Here is a 17,761-nt window from a genome sequence, read left to right as displayed (position 1 = left end):
GTGACTTGCATGGATCCCCTAGTGTTTTCTTCTTACCCAGAATCCACAGCAAACCTCAAATTTAGCTAAAAAAATAAAATGTTCTCACATTTCTCTGTGGGATCACCGCACCAGCACACATTTCCTGCCACCCAACGTTCCCCTCAGTCCCCTCAGTCTCCCAATAAAAATGATACCTCACTTGTGTAGTTGGGCCAAGTGACTGTGACAGGGAAGAGCCAAAAACATGTTGAAATGGAGGGGGAACCAAAGCGGGTTCAAAAGGGCAGTTTGAAAAAAAAGAATTTTAGGCTGACAAGTGGGGCAGAATTTATATCGGTATAGATGCAACAATGCTGGGTGGTAGGAATTTTGTGGATTCCTGCAGATTCCGGAAGGTTCCATCATAAAAATGTGGGGAAAATGTGTGATTTCAAGCAAAGTTGGAGGTTTGCAGGGTATTGTGGTATTGTGGGGTATACGCTCATTGAGGCCCATTGTAATCATTGGTGTGCTTCCTTTTATCTCCTGCACTGAGCAGAAGTGCCAAAATAAATGACGCAAAGAAACATCTTAGAATGGGACCGCCCCTGGCGCAGGCATAATGTAGTGCAAAGGGTTACAAAGTAGTGCAATGCACGCATTGCACCACTTTGTAAATATGGGGTTGCGTTTTTGTCCTTCTAATGCCACATTAATGTAAAATAATTACACTAATGTGGCATTGGAATGGTGCCAGGGGCTCTTAAATATGCCCCAAAATTCACATGAATACCCATGTTAAAGTCATTATGCCTTTTCCTAAGCATCATCAGTTGAAATGTGTACATGACTATGTGGCCTGGAAGCATATTGTTAAAGTGCATGATGAATGTAACAAACGTTGTGCTATAATGAAGTAAATACATCAACTATTGACACTGAATAATGACTTATAAGGTCTGAGGCTTCATTAAGCAAACAAACAATTGTACACTGTGGTAGGGAGGTTCCTAGGCAACATATAAAACAAAGGCCCAGATTTACAAAGGTCTCATGCAATACAGCGCATCACCCATAGTTCCTGTACTATTGCGTGAGACAAAGAGAGGAGGAGAGTGCATTTATAAAGGGATATGGCACTCTTCTCTCCTCTCCCTAGCACTGACGCACAATCAGGCTGTCGAACATCACATGCACACCTTTACAACATGGCGCAAAGGTGTTCGTGTGAGTCTAGCATAGAATCTGCAGCACACATAGAAAGAGGACAAAGCCTCCCAGGTGACCCTTCCTACACAAAAACAATCCTATCTACAACGCAGTCACCCGTGCACCATGGTGCAGGCATACCTGTTTTGGCACTAGGCTGCTGAAATGGCGCCAGCGCAGGGGAAAGGATAGAAATTCGCCATATTGCATAGATACAGCGCATTCCTGCCCTTTCACTTTGACGCCAGACAGCACAGCAAGGTGCTTTGCTGGAATGCCCTGTTCCAAATTGCCAGAAATCTGGGCCTTATCATCCACCTTCCATAGTGCACTGGACAGTAGCAATGGGGTAGAAGCAGCATTTGAAAAGCAGGAAGTCAGCGTCATTACCCCTTCATAAGACATCCTTGTCCCATTCATTACTATAGTGAGGCAGTCCCGCCTCCCGACAGGCATCAATAACGCTAGTCCCTTTATTATTACCTATAAAAACCCCTCCCACCCTCCACCATCCCTGCTTATTTTCCTGTCTCGTGAAAGGTGTTTGAACACTGTTCGGTTTCTGCACCTGATGTGTTGCATGCTTCCATGGACAATTTGACTGTTAGGATTATGAAATGTGCTTTGTCTTAAGGTGTTGTGATTAAACTTCGGCCCAGATTTACAACAAAGTGGTTCTGGGGCAAAAAATGGCAGCGCCGTGCTGTGCCACTTTTGAAATGCAAGGATGTGCCGTATTTACAGGAATACAGCGCATCCCTGTGTTTCCCCCTGCGCCGGCGAAGAATTGAGCTGCCTGCACCAACGCAGGCATCCTTACACCATAGTGCAAAGGTGTCTACATTGAGGGAATAGATTGTTTATGTGCAGGAAGGGGTACCTTCCTGCACATAAACAATCTACAATGGCGATGTGCCACTTCTATGTGTGCTGCAAAATACAGCACACGTAGAAGCACCAAAGCGTTGTTTTGGAATGAGTGTTTATGTGCAAGAAGGGGCATCTTCCTGCACATACACAGTCATTCAAGGCCTTTTTCTTTTTCTATGTGTCCTGAAAAATGCAGGACACATAAAAAGACCAAAAAAACGAGGAAGAATAAAATAATTCCTCCTAGTTGTGCCATGCTAACGCCACACCTGGGGTGGCATTAGATTTTGGTGCTGCCTCAGATTTACTCCTTCTTGTAAATTTAGGGCAGTGCCAAAAGCAATGGGTGTTGCGGTGAAACGCCCACAACAACATCCATTACACACCCCTCTGACGCAGAAAACTGCATCGGAGGGACCCATATGTACAAAGAGGAGTTAAGCCACAAAAAATGTCTTAACGGCTCTTTGTAAATATGGTTCAGTGAAAAGCGCCACGGGAACGTCCCTGAAAGGACCTAGGACCTTGTAAATCTGGCCCTCTATGTTTAGCACAGATCTTTGGTGTCATGCTTTTATTGCGTTTTGGCTTTTGACATTCTCACTATAGTAATGACTGGGACGAACAGGTCCTATGAGGGGGTAATATTTTGCTATTTACAGGTAATCTTCATTACCCCAACTAAGATCCTACTCGTCCCAGTTACGTTCCCTCCCTCCCTCCTGCTATTTTGAGTCTGTTCTTGTAACTGGCATGGCGGAGGGTGGGAGGGGTTTTATAGGTAGGAATAAGAAAGGGACTACCGTTCTAGATGCCTGTCGGGAGGTGGGACCGCCTCACTTTAGTAATGACTGGGATGAGGAGGACCTTAATCGGGGTAATGAAGATTACTGGTAAGTAACAAAACATTTCTGCCTCTCCATTCACTCCTGGAACTAGTATCTCCTGGGTTCCTGGTCATTTCCAGCCATTAAGTGGGTCTAAAAAGCTCAGCTCGGAGATGGTTCTTCCTTTTTCTGGAAGATACCATTCTGCTTAGAATAGTAACAGTTGACAGAATAGCTTAATTAAAGGTTCTGGTAATTTCACTATCATTTACTTTCTCTGGGGTTTAAAACAGTGGTTTTAATTAAAGTAAGTATAAACTCTATTCGATTTTTCCAGAAAATCACTAAAGTATACATAATGAAATACACAGAGATTTTTTTTTTTTTGCAAAACAGAAAGCATTTGTGGCTCACATTCGAGGTGGAGTCTTCAAGGCCTCATTATGTATCAGGTCATTGTTGAGAACTGTTTTGAGGCAATAGTTGTCATTGCTGGCCATGCTCATGCCTGAAAGCTGGAAGAGTGTTTCCATGTTCTATCCGTGCTGTGTCCTTCATGCCTCACCGAGGGATGTGTCTCCTAGCCTGCAGAGCGGTGCCATGACGTGTTTGAGCCCTACGGCAGTGCATCAGTCCGGCTGTGTGTCTTCAGCGGCGAGAAGCCGGAGCTCCCCTTCCCGCCTGAGTCACCCATCGATGCAAGGCATGCTCCAGAGTGGCCAGATGTGAGTACACCCTAAACAAGCATTGGCAAGGACAATAGGGCACGCTGATACAATGCTTATTTGTATATTTTTTTATTGCATGCATATGCCACAAAAATAAAATGAATAATTCAAATGATTCATAACAGCCCTTCTTAATGCATCACAGGAGAATAATATTCCCATTGGTGCAAGGGGTTGCATCTGCTGTCACCAGGAGTCATGGTTTAAACATGCAAAAATGGCTTAAAAAATATAATGAATGGAAAAAAAGAAAACATGTATTGGCACAGTACAGGGTTTCTCTCCCCCCCAACCCTGGCACTGATATGCACTTTTTTTTAGCTGGATGTGTAAATGTGGCCAGAAAAAGGGGCATATTTACAACTCTCTTGCTCCTCCTTGTGCCACATTAGCATCATTTTGTTTACGCTAATGTGGTGTTAGGTAGGCATTTCCGATGCGCCATATTTACAAAATGGTGCAATGCTTGAATTGTGTCACTTTGTAACCCCTTGGGCCACACTATGCCTGCGCCAGGTATAATGTATGCCACGGGGGTGTTCTGGCACTAGGAGGCCCGAAAAAATTTACAAGATTTCACTGCGCCATTTTTGTGTCATTTTTAACGCCTGCTCAGAACTCATTAAAATGAAGCACCCATTATGTCCAATGGGCCTCTCTGTGCTTTGCTGCACTAATGTCAACATTTTTGACACTAGGGCCCATATTTATACTTTTTTAGCACTGCATTTGCGTCATTTTTTGGCGCAAAAGCGGCGCAAACGTACAAAATATAATTGTGTTTTGTAAGTTTGCACCGCTTTTGCGTCACAAAATGACGCAAATGCGGCGCAAAAAAGCATAAATATGAGCGTAGTTTAGCAAAGTGCCACAATAGCGTAAAAAATGTTGACTCTATTGTGCTAACGACCACCATGGTGCGCCGTATTGTAAATATGGCACAACCATGGTGTCGTTAGGTGTCAGTATGGGGGGTGCAAGAAAAATGGCGCATCATCTATGATGCACTACTTTCTTGTAAATATGCTCCAAAGTGCTGCCTTGCACCGTGAGGTACAGCCCTTCTATGTATATATTTTAACGATGACCTGAAGGGAAGGCAGCCTATGGGACTCGCACAGAGTGGCTCCCAAGTGAGCACCAGCACCGATGTCCAGATGCAGACCTCACTGGACGTGTATGCCTCAGGGTACTGCACTTGCACTACGCCGTCACTTGGAGCACCTGCGGTCTGATTACGTGGGATGATCAGTTCATTACCTTGGTTTTGTCTGTTGAAATATAAATCAACCATCATCATTAATGTTGGTACTTGTCTTTCATTTTTAGGGTCGAGAGCACAAGTGCTCCGTCCCTGTTGTAATCTCTCTCTGGGCTTATAACCACGCCCATGTCACGCCCACCACTTTTATTGGTTTGTGGGCTTGCCTTTTAAAATCTGCTTGCTTTTATTAGTGAAAGGCATGCATACGTCATGCGTTTTCACGTGTTTAGCCCTCCTCAAGCACACTGGCCAACTACTGAAAACGTACGAGGCTCGATGTTTTCAGCCTGGTTTCTGCACTACTTATCTTTTTATTTTCCACGCAGCGCAATCGTGCTGAGTTTTACATAGTGCGATCACGCTCAGGTTTTTTGTTTTCATTTTCAGCGCGATCACGCTGCGTTTTACATAGCGTGATCACGCTCATTTGTTTTCTTTTTTCTTTCAATTTGTTTGGCAAGAAAAGTCCGGTTAGGAGTTTGGAAACAGGTTTTGTCTCTCACTCTTGATCTTATCTTGGTGCGCTATTGGTTACGACCACTCACCTTGATTACAAAACTGTTTGAACCATCCCTTGAGTCCATCTGGTTTTTGAGCCATCAGTCTGTGAATCAGAGGTGGATTTTAATCCTAAAGCCGGTTGCCCAGTAGCAGCTGATTAACTAGATGATCTAGCTGATGGTTCTCGCCTGACTGTGACTGACCTGTACCTTGATACAGACCTATGTAGTGAGTTGTTTCTAGGGAACATATTTTAAGTGCTGGCCCATCTCCAGCACCAGTAGTACCCCATCATTAACTTTGATTCTGAGCTGGTTGGGCTTCCCTGGAGAAGCAAGGGTACCCCTACCTCCTTATATCTTACGTTTTTTTATTTTAAATTTCAGGATGTGGACCTCATGCCCTGAAATGGTGGCCACAATATTTCTCTTCATGTTGCAGACAGCCAATCAGAGAGTGAGCTCCTTCCTGTGGCCCCCCCACCGTGCACAGCTGAAGTGCCTGCAAAGCAGTTATTGGGTTAACTGCCTTCGGGGGTATTGGCTGCTTGCAGAGGGCTGGCTGCAGGCTCTGTGCCCAGCCCCCTAAAGCGTATGGCCAAAGTTTGTGCGCAGCGGGAGGTTGGCTTTATGTATGGTAATAAAATATTACTTTACGTTAAAGAAATCCTAGAAATTCACTGAAAAAAGTTAAAATAACGTTAGGAGAAAAGTTCAGTAATGACATAACGTTTTAAACTCTAAGGGCCTCATTTAGTAGAAAGTGGCGCATCACTTACAATGCCCCAGTATGATTGCGCCACCCTGCGCCCCACCCTAACAACCCCATGTTAGCAATGTATTTACAATACAGCACACCATGGTACTTGTTAGCACAGCTGCATCAGAAATTCTGATGCAGTTGTGGCGCATTGCTGGACTAGCATAAAAAATATTGACACCAGTCCAGCAAAGCGTGGGGAGGTCCATAGAACAAAGCACCGCATCATTTTAATGTCTGTCCTGTTAAAATGATACTAAAATGACACAGTGAAATCTTGTAGATTTCCCTGAACCATTTCTAAGGGCCTCCTTGTGGGGGAATGCCTCCCTTGCATACATTATACCTGGAGCAGGTGTAATGTGGTGCAAGGGTTTACAAACTGGTGCAATGGTCTTATAGCGCCAGTTTGCTTGCGCCACCCTGCGCCCCACCCTAACAACCTCATGGTAGCGATGTATTTACAATACAGCACACCATGGTGCTCATTAGCACAGCTGCATCAGAAATTCTGATGCAGTTGTGACACTTTTCTGGACTAGCGTCAAAAATGTTGACGCTAGTCCAGCAAAGCGTGGGGAGGTCCATAGAACAAAGCACAGCATCACTTTAATGCCTGCCCTGTTAAAATGATACTAAAATGACACAGTGAAATCTTGTAGATTTCACTGCACCATTTCTAAGGGCCTCCTTGCGGGGGAATCCCTCCCTTGCATACATTATACCTGGAGCAGGTGTAATGTGGTGCAAGGGTTTACAAACTGGTGCAACGGTCCCACTGTGGCAGTTTGTAAATAAGGCGTGGGATGGGAGACTGTTCTGTGCGGCCATAACGTAAAAAGTAAAATAAATTGTCACAGCAGTGCAAGGGTCTCGTAAATGAGACCCTAAAAACGACAGAGATTCACCAGTTATAGTTATCTCAAGTTACCATATCTCGTGTCCTAAAGTAACTATAATTCATGCCCTCGCCATGCACTGCTAATTACTCCACATATTACATCACTCATGACATCTTCTATGACATTATTGATAATACCACTACAACGTTTGCAATGAAATTATTGATGAGAAAACTGTGCATGGCGGGGGCGCCAGTTATAGTTATCTTAGGACACGAGTTATAGTTACTTGAGTTAACTGTAACTATAACTGATGAATTTCTGTGTTTTTTAGAGTCATAAACGTTACATTGTTACTGAATATTTTACCTAACTATACCACTATTTTACCTTTTGTTTTTTCCAGTGAATTTCTAGGGCTTTACTATTCCTAACTCCACATATGCGTCCCTTGACAGTAATAATTCTAGATTTACTATTCTAAACTCTGCATATGTGTATCTTGGCAACATTAAGTATAGCTTTACTATTCTTAACTCTAAATATGCATACCAAGGCAATAGTAAGTATAGGTTTACTGTTCTTAACTCCACATATGGATGCCTTTGCAACAGTAAGTATAGGTTTACTATTCTTAACTCCACATATGCATATCTTGACAACTGCAAGTATAGGTTTACTATTCTTAACTACACATATGTGTACCTTGACAATATATATAAGTATATGTTTATTATATTTAATTCCACATATATGTACCTTGAAAATATTTATATAAACATATAGGTCTAATGTTCTTAAATGCACATGTGTGTGCCATGACAATAGTCAGTACAGGTTAACTATTTTTAACTCCACAAGTGTGTACCTTCAAAATAGTAAGTATAGGTTTACTATTCTTACCTCTACATATGTGTACCCCGACAATAGTAAGTATAGTTTTACTATTTTTAACTCCACATGTGTGTACCTTGAAGTCACATATATCTATTTTCAAAGTACCTATATATGGGGTGTTAAGTATAGTGATTTTATACTGTATTTATTCACCTATATAATATTGTGGTATCCAATATTCCGGCTAGAATATTTCAGTAGGATATTATTTAGAACATGATGTTCTTGTAAAATAACATCACCCTGTACCTAGCGGATGAGGCCACTGTCAAATGACACCAGGTTTGCTGTTTTCCCCCAGGTTGTGTATATCCACCATGTCAGGGAAGTCCCTATGGCGGAGCCCTTCACATCCACAGATGGCTTGGACCTATACATTGATGGAGCGCGGTTCCTACCTGATGCAGTCACCATAAGCCGAGTCACAGGACGCATCTTTGACAGGAACTATAACCAGTAAGATGCATATTTATTTATTGTACACAGATGCACCCCCATTCACAAACGTGCATATACTCTCACATGTGTGCACACACCTCAACCCCATTTATGGTCCTGTACAGATGCTCTATGCTGTAACACACATAGGGTGCCTTCTGTATGTAGGAGGGATGCAGGTAGTTGGTAGACGCCTGTCAGAAGTGGAACAGAGGGAAGCACAGTGCTCATTATTGCCCAGATCATAATTTTTGAGGGTCCCATGCTTATGCTGCAGCATGTTCATTTATAGATTTTAAAACAAAGCTGCACTCCTCATTAATGGTGAGGCAGCTAAGATGCTGGCCAGATGCTGGATGTGTTGTGTTTTCCCTTTCCCAATAGGACTTTTTAAATACTGAAACAAGTCCTCCTATGAAAGACCCCTTTTCAATGGCATGGCTGCACACACTTCTGAGGCACGTGAGCTGGAACAAGAGGTCTAGAATACAAAAGGGCAAGAGGAATCAGAAGAGGCAGGCATAAGTTATTTGATCTACAGGAGGAGTGAGGCAGAAGGTCGTGAATGTAGGTAGAAGGAGCGGAAGATGTGATGTGCAGAGAAACAGGAGGAAGGAGAGTAGCTGAAAAAAAAAAATATTTAGAATGTAAAGGGATGGGAGGGAGGACATGAACAGATGCAAAGTGTGCTTTAAGGTTTATGGTTTAAGGTTTATTTTACATGGTATGTTTTAAGAGGTTTTTTTTCCTGCCCCTTCTGTCCCCTATAGTTTGGAGGGAGTGTCACCTCATCTAGAAAACCACATCATGCTTATAAACATTCGACAAGGTCAGACCTAAAGGTTTCCGTGGTAATCCAGTTCCAGCATGACTCCTCATCAACTTTCCCAAACCACTTTGCCCTCATTGCCACCTCGGTCATTGATAAGTCACTAGTTACAGTGAAATAAGGGATGGCAACCTCACTGTAATAAACCCTGAGCAGGACGACGGGCCATAGTAGTGTCAAACCCATTGCAGGTCTACAAGTGACTAGAAAATGATTGGAGAATGTGATAATCACCCAGGTGTAAGCCCATATGAGTCCTCTCCAGGTCTTCGATCTCAACTAATCCAGTTACAGGCCTTGTCCCGCAGGTGAAGCTGCCAACTGGCTATAATATGTTTAAGATACTAAGGCCCTCATGAAGACATTGGTGGTAACTGCCGCCTACCGCCACGGCGACGACTGCCAACATACCGTTGCCGTGGCTACCAGCCGCCCACCCACATTATGACCCTCGACAGAAGGCTGGAGGAATACCGCCGACGGTCATGGCGGCGGACGGCGGTAAGGTGGCGCTGCTGTCAGCAGCACTGCCACGCCAGCAAAACACCGCCGACCGTATCATGAGCAATGATATGGCCTGGCTGTGTTTTGCTGGCGGACGCTGCTGCTGACAGCAGCCCCGCGTCCAGTCTCCAGCCCGAGGACCCCCTGCATGCAGGTAAGTCGGGTTCTCCAACAGGAGAGGGGGTGGGGGACGTTGTGTGCGTGTGTGGGGGTGTTGTGTGTGTGTGTGTGGGGGTGTATGATTTGGTATGCATGCATGCGGGTGTGAGTCGCGTTGAATGAGTTCATGAATGACTGAATGTGAGTGTCCGTGTATGTTGTGTGTTGTGAATGCGTGTATGTTGGTGTGTGTTGCGGTGTGTGGGTATGTATGTGTGCATGCATTGGTGGATGTGGGTATGCGTGTGTGCATGTGTGTATATGGGTGCACGTGTGGGTGTGTAAATGTGCGGGTGGCAGGAGAGGGAGAGAGAGGTTGGGGGAGGAGTTTGGGGATTGGGAGGGGGTGGGGGAGACCCCTATCAATGCCAGGGAACGGATTCCCTGGCACTGATAGTGCCTACTACCATGGTTTTCGTGGCAGTAAGATTGGCACGAAAACCATGGCGGTAGGCCGGGTCGTAATACCGAGGGTGGGATTGTGACGGCCGCCGCGCTGGAGACCAAAGTCTCCAGCCCAGCAGCCGTTACCACGCTGGCGGTCGGTGTCTTAAAGTGGCTGTCTGCGTTGGCGGTTACCACCGTGGTCATAATCCCTTTTTTTTTACCACCAGCCTGTTGGCGGTATTAACGCCGCTTTAACACCGACCGCCAGGGTCATAATGAGTGCCTAAATGAAGGGATTATATCAATGCTTACATTGCTTGCCCTCTTCCCAGTATTCAATAGAGTGGATCACTCCAGGCCTCTAACCGTTTGAATAGCATCATTCAGATCCCTGAAATTAGCAGTAATTGTTTCATATCCTTTCTTGAAGAGTCAGTGCACTTATGAAGTTTACTCTATTTCAGTCTCTTCCTCCTGTTGTCACATGTGTGGAGCCACAGGCTTCACACCCCTCTCCCTGCATGTTCGAAATGTGCACCAGGCCATCCCTTGATATGATTCAGTGTCTCCATTTCTGGTAAGTCACCATCATCCATATGCTAATGACACCCAATTGGAATGCTGACCAGTAAAGAAGTGTGGTCAGTTGCTGTAAATTGAAATCCTGTTGATATCGAACTGGCTGCACCTTATTGGTGGCACACAGAAAGCCTGTGTTTTTAACCCCCTTAAACCATCTTGTTTGTTCTGAAAATGAGCCTAGCTTCTTTGTTTAACAAGGTGGGTGTGATATTTAATAACACCTTTCAGACAGGAACTAAGGAAGCAGAATAGCCAGCGGCATGAAGTTTAACCTTTACCCGATAGAAGGGGGATTGATGTGATATCCCATTTTTTTCTTCTACTGGTCCACAGTTAACTCTGGGTTGGATTATGTCAATAGTCTCTTGGCCATTTCAAAGACATCTATAGCTTCTGTCATAAAGAAACGTCTGTCAGTAAAATGTATACAATGTGCAGCAACTGTTGAAGCAGCCATAACTCACACAATGGGCCTTGTGTTCTTGTGTACTTTATGGGTAGCTCTATGTTTCCCACAGTGTGCTTGACAGTGCTAATTCACAGGCGGTCCATCCTATGTTTTAAGTATTGTTGGCAGCAGAACCGTGCACTATTGTCAAGGGGACACCCAAAGTGTATCCACATTCTACATGAGAATGACTTACACCATTTTAACAAGGGATATGATACATGACGTTGATAGGTAAGTAACTTTAGTCAGGGGCACAGGCTTGTATCTGTACCCTGTGGGTAGAATGCCTGCGGCTCTCTTCTGTACAAGGTAATTCCAGTATCTAGTACACATCACTGAAAAAACTTTAAACTTGTGCAGGACAGAAGACTCCTATACCAAGAGTATAGTCTCTTCTGCAATGCTACCCATCCGCTGAGTGGCCCTAAACCTGGGGCATCCTGGATTGCTGTGACCTGGCAAGAGAGGTAAAGTGGACCTGCTTGACATGAATGTGGACTATTCATGCGAGGAGGGAACTTAATCCAGGAAAGATTAACAAAAAGCCAACTGACTGGAAGGACCTACATGAGAACAGCCAGATGGCCTGAGACTGCCCAAGAGGCACAAGGTTGATCAAGCGCAGCTGCCAAAGAGACGTTTAAAAGGCAAATGAGTTAAGACGCTGCTCTACACCCATCACGGATTGAGAAAAGTAAGTCTGCATCATGATCGACTCAACTGTACCTGTAGGGTGCCTCTTCTTTTATCAGACCCAAAGGGACCAGGAGTCAGCTGGTCTTTACATGTTACTCCTTTGTTGAGCCTGATTCTGTAGGTTCGAGGTGCAATCCTTATTGTTTGAAGCATGGTTGTACCATAGGGTTCTGGCAATATCCCAGTTGTAGCTCCATCCTATCTGAACATTCTGCTGACCAGTGGCCACTGGTGCCACCTTGTTCTGCTGTGAGTTCCCCTGGCCCATATGGTGCCTCACAACCTGTAAATCAACCCTGCAATTGGTAAATTTCAAGAGAGAGCACAAAAACGTCAACAACCCCTTTCTTTGACCCCCAGTTTCAGGCAGACCCTTTACTGGTATCTGCACCAAACTGACTGTACGCAACATTGCACACAGGAAGATCAAACTGATGCTGAAGAGTCGAGGGGGTTAACTCAGTTACAAGCTGATACTGTCTAACAGGGTAGTGGCGCAGAACTTCCAGGAGCTTCAAATCAAAATACTGCAGTCGCCAAGCACAAAACAATTAGGATATTTAGGAGCCAGTGGAGATATAAATCCTACTACCACCGTCCCAAATTCTTAGCGGGTGTCCTATAAAGTAGAAGGCCCTCAAGCCAGAGATATAGTAATATGGAAAAATGATTTTCTATAAATGCAAATGTCTACCAGAGCAGAATAGCCGTGATCAGGGTAGATCAGAAAATAGTCGCCAGGACACCACCCATGCGGTCAGCGGAGTCCAGCTGAGTGACCAGGAACCGAAGTGATGTTTGTTTAGTGAAACTACCATCTAGATGCAACCCCATCGAAACTCAGACTAAAACAGGCTGAGGCCTTTTTACACAGGTTTAATCACATAATGGTTGATCTCTTACTTTTATTTTTACTGTATTTTACATTTTATCTTACAAACAGTAGTGGAAAATATGGTGTTTTGAATGTATAACTGCATTTGAACAAATTCTTAGGCATTAGTTTCTGTTTGTATTTTGTAAAAGGAACTAGTGTTCAATAAAAAAACTTGATAAAGCTCAGCAAGGTTGCTTTTTTGGAGCCACTTAGCATTATCTGAATATTCTATGATAATAATAATATGTTTAAATATAGCATAGGCTTCGCTATTTGTAAGTACTGTAAATAACAGATGTTACTGTCACCCAAAGTAATGACACTGAGGGCCATATTTATACTTTTCGACGCACAACTGCGCCAACGCAGTTGTGCGTCAAAAAATCTAACGCCGGCTAACGCCATTCTGAAGCGCCATGCGGGCGCCGTATTTATTCAATGACATTAGCCGGCGTTAGCCGGCGGAGCTGCCTGGTGTGCGTCAAAATAAATGACGTACACCAGGCAGCGCCGGCGTAGGGGAATATGGAGCTTGGGCGTCAAAAAATGGGGCAAGTCAGGCTGAGGCAAAACTTTCACCTCAACCCGATTTGCGCCATTTTTTTTTACTCCCAACCCCCATTGAAATGACTCCTGTCTTAGCAAAGACAGGAGTCATGCCCCTTGCCCAATGGCCATGCCCAGGGGACTTATGTCCCCTGGGCATGGTCATTGGGCATAGTGGCATGTAGGGGGGCACAAATCAGGCCCCCCTATGCCACAAAAAAAAATATAAAAAAATACTTACCTGAACTTACCTTAAGTTTCCTGGGATGGGTCCCTCCATCCTTGGGCGTCCTCCTGGGGTGGGCAAGGGTGACAGAGGGTGTCCCTGGGGGCATGGGAGGGCACCTCTGGGCTCCTTCCGAGTCCACAGGTCCCTTAACGCCTACCCTGACCAGGCGCTAAAAAACGACACAAAAGTGGCTGGACGTCATTTTTTTGGACCCGCCCACTCCCGGGCGTCATTTTTGCCCAGGAGTGTAAATACGGCGCACATGCCTCGGAGTCATTTTTTAGACGGGAACGCCTACCTTGCATATCATTAACGCAAAGTAGGTGTCCACGCAAAAAAATGACGCAAACTCCATGAACTTTGGCGCTAGACGCGTCTAACGCCAGAGTATAAATATGGAGTTCGTTTTGCGTCAAATTTGCGTAAAAAAAAACGACGCAAATCCGGCACAAACGGAGTATAAATATGCCCCTGAATGGCATATTTCTGAGAGGCTTGTGCCGGCGCATCATATTTAGTGATGCAGCGGCAGTGCAAACCTCTCAACCATATCTACGAGGCCACGCAAAGCCACATTGCATGGCTTTGAACTGCCTCATAGATATGGAGTAAGGCAACGCAGCACAAGTCGCCTTACCCATCGCAACACCCATGGAACGCCTCCCTGATGCAGAGTAAGGGAACGCAACGCTTTGTGCTGCCTTGCCATATCTATGAGGCTTTGCATCACCTCATAGGTGTGATTGAGAGGCCTGCACCTCTGGATCGTCTAAAAACGTGACCCTCCGGCCGCACAGGACTCTAGTAAATGAGGCCCCAGAGAGGCAGCAGTAATTTATGACACTAGAGAGGCAACAGTAATGTATGACACTACAGAGGCTGCAGCCATTTATGACACTACAGAGGCTGCAGTAATTTATGTCACTACAGAGGCAGCAGTCATTTATGAAACTACAGAGGCTGAAGTAATTTATGACACTACAGAGGTTGCAGTAATTTATGACACTACAGAGGCTGCATTAATTTATGACACTAGAGAGGCAGCAGCAATTTGTGACACTAGCTAGGCTGCAGTAGCATAGTGCAAAATTATGGGGCCTATCACAGAATGTGATGAGGGTGCCCTGAGGGTCACAGCTATTCATAGTTATATGTTTTCAAGTTATAGAAGCAGAAAGTCACCTGCTGGAGTTTGTGGTATTTTCTAGCAGCATTGATTTGTAATTTTTTTTTCTTAGAATCGGTCCAGAAATTTCCACTGGAATAGATCTGAACAGTAGTGTTTTCGAGCCCATCTTCAACTACTCACTGGAGATCAGGAATCCAAGGATGCCTCCAACGTCGACACTGTTACTGAAGGTTGGTACGTGTTTTAGGCCAGTTTGTAATTTTTATTATGCAGGTGTAGTTTTTCGTGAATCTGATTATTGGGCTCCTAATAGCACGCACAACTTTTTGTTTTGCTTAAACTGATCACTTAAATTGCTCTCACTGAGACTTGGTTGAACCAAGGTCTCTGATGACAAATGTAGTTAGATTACTTGTAATCACTGTGTACACAAGGGTATACCTTGGGTACATTAGCCACTCAGCAGACTAGACAGTGGAAACCTAGCATACCAGGAGTAACAACACTCCCCAGTGCTGATTGAAGATGTTTGAGGCAGGAAGGATGGAAAGGGCCTGCCTGAAGGAGAGAAAGGAGAGGGATAGGGACAGAAGAAGAGACTGGAATAAAGAGGGATGTGGAGAGATAGAGGGCCCAGGTGGGAGAAGAAGGCACTGCAGGGGAGAGGGTAGAAGTAGAAAAAGAAGAATTGAGTAGAGATAAGGCTAATAGGTGTAGCAAAGTTAGATGGCAACAGGAGGGAAAGTGACAGCTGTGTGAAATAATGTATGGCTTGAGGGAGGATGGCCTTTAAGGGAGAGGCGGGGGATAGCTGTAGAAGGCTTATGGCAAAGAAGAGGAGCTGGAAGAGAAATGGGAGTGCTGATAGAGGGAAGGATGGGAGGAAGCAGCGAAAAGAAGGGAAAATGTAATATGTTTATTGGATAGAGAGCAGGACTTGGAGTGCAGAGACTCTGCCCCAAGTGTGGAGACTCCGCACTTGTAATTTTACGAGTCATTAGTCCTTGTGTGATTCTGGCCTAGCTGTTTTGTCAAAAAAATTAGGCCAAGCTGACACTGTTTACAGGGTGTATGTCTTTTTCATTGTCCCAAACAATCTTCTCCACCACCAACTCCACACTGAAAATAGGAGAGCAGTTGTGTGGAGACTGCTGTGCGAATGGTTGGAGGCCAAGACACAGCTATCATCACCAGGTCTCATGCAAGGCCACATCTTAAACTCATTGTCAAGTCTACATTGCCCCTGTCCCTTACTTTCCTCTAAATTACTCTGAGTCTGTCTACTTCCCCCGTAACTCATTATGTGTCAGGGTCAAAGTCTGTTGATCATTGTCGCAAATACAGATGCTATGATGTCGAAACACAGAACCAGCAGTTGACGTTCCATCTTCAGATGGACCCAATACCACACACCTTTACCCTCATTAATGTACAAAAAAAACAGAGCCCAAATACTATTGTAACAGGTATTTATGAGAAAACATATTCTCTCAACATATAACTGTGGCAGGTTTCTATGACAAAACAGGGTACTCAACAGGCATTCCTGTGTCTCACACCTCTTTTTGGCCATCCATAATAAAGACAGGTTCCATGATGATAAGTGTTGGAAAATGGGTTATTGGTAAGGGCAGGTAAGTACCTACACTTAGCAATAGGCCACTGACCTCCACTTAGGTCCAATTAGGTCTCAGTAAATTAAACCCAGCTCAACCCTTGGTAGCTTGGCAACGAGCGACAAGGCTTAATTTAGGAGACAGAGTGTAAAGCATTCAAATATCACAAACAGTAATTAAATAAAACACAGGAAACAGTTTAAAAATCCAAAACCAATTTATAAAAATTTAATATATTTTTATCTTTAGAATTACACAAAAACGAATAAAATCGGATAATGGGAATCGGAGATATGAATTTTTAAAGAATTATTGTTTTCTAGCGCCTAGAAACAAAAAGCGCAAATCTGGTCATCTGGTCGCACCTCGACTGGGGCAAAGTCAAAGTTTAAGGCTGACCGCGATGGAGCCCGGCTCGGCTACAGCCCGCAGGAGGCCTCGGTCAAAAGTTTACCTTCAGACTTAGTCATTTTTCTGAAGATTTTCTTCAGCAGGACAAACCTGCCAGTCCAATCCGACCTCCTGGAACTCTTCTCCGGAAACGCGTCGCGGGAGCCCTCGGTGGAGATTTCTACCTTCAAACTTAGTCGTTTTTTAGAGGTGAAAAATCCTTCGACTGGGGTAAACCTGGATCTTGATCTGACGTCCTTGGAGCCCTCCTCGGATACGCTGGCTGGGAGGTCCCGGTCAACTTCCTACATTCGGACTTAGTCTCTTGGAGATTTTCTTCACCGGGACGAACCTGCAAGTCAGGCCGGGTCGCAGTTGAGGCAAGCCGGCTAGAGTCCGGTCCCTCTATGGAGCTTTTTTCCAAAAGTTCTCCAAACTTCTCCAAACTTCTGGATCTTCTTCCAGATGTTCCTTTAAGGTTCTTTTGGGGTCCACAGCTCACCCCAAGGTTCCAGAAGCTCTGAGTTGATCCTTGGGGTTGTGGACTACAACTCCCAGAATGCACCTGGTGCAAACTCCTTTTTGGCCACTGGACAGTGGTCAGCTGGTTGATTTCTTCAGGAGTTGGTGCAGGGGACTCTGGTTAGCCATTTTTCACCTGTAGCAAACAGGGAGTCCCTCCTTGAACCAGTTGAAGCCAGGCAAAGTCCTTCTTGTGGTGAAGCCCAACCGTTCAGCTGGTGCAGTCCTTCAGAGTGCAGGGTCCAGGTGCAGGCCAGGGGTCCAGCAGGGCAGTCCTTCTTCTCCTGTGGTTCTTCCTTGTTGGAATCTGATGGGGATCTGAGGTGTGGGTGCAGGTCTGCCAGTTTTATCCTTGCTCCTGTGTGAAAAACAGGGGGGTCCTGGTTCTCCAATCAGGTGCAGGGTCCTTCCCCCTGTCGCGTAGGCTCTCATTATCCTAATGAGACTACTGGATTTTGAGCAACAAGATCGGTCACGGTGTGGGGGACTGAGTCTAACCCACGGTGAATTACACTTGTCACTCGCAATCCAGGTTTTGCTCTGGCTAA

At 44.9% G+C, this 17,761-nt stretch overlaps 1 protein-coding gene across 1 annotated transcript in view; it reads left to right on the top strand.

Annotated features, from left to right (window-relative positions):
* Positions 1–3,474: 3,474 nt before the first annotated feature.
* LOC138293971 (uncharacterized) overlaps positions 3,475–17,761 on the top strand; it is a 90,830-nt gene continuing 76,543 nt past the window's right edge. Inside the window, exons 1-3 of the mRNA XM_069233231.1 lie at positions 3,475–3,592; positions 8,160–8,314; positions 14,795–14,915. Coding sequence (XP_069089332.1) covers positions 8,193–8,314; positions 14,795–14,915 — 243 coding nt within the window. The 5' untranslated portion in view covers positions 3,475–3,592; positions 8,160–8,192. The remainder of the gene's footprint in view (positions 3,593–8,159; positions 8,315–14,794; positions 14,916–17,761) is intronic.

This window comes from Pleurodeles waltl, chromosome 4_2 (genome assembly GCF_031143425.1).
Source record: "Pleurodeles waltl isolate 20211129_DDA chromosome 4_2, aPleWal1.hap1.20221129, whole genome shotgun sequence".
Taxonomy (NCBI): domain Eukaryota; kingdom Metazoa; phylum Chordata; class Amphibia; order Caudata; family Salamandridae; genus Pleurodeles; species Pleurodeles waltl.
Note: the sequence above shows the minus strand (reverse complement) of the source record. Positions and strands in the feature narration are given on the sequence as shown.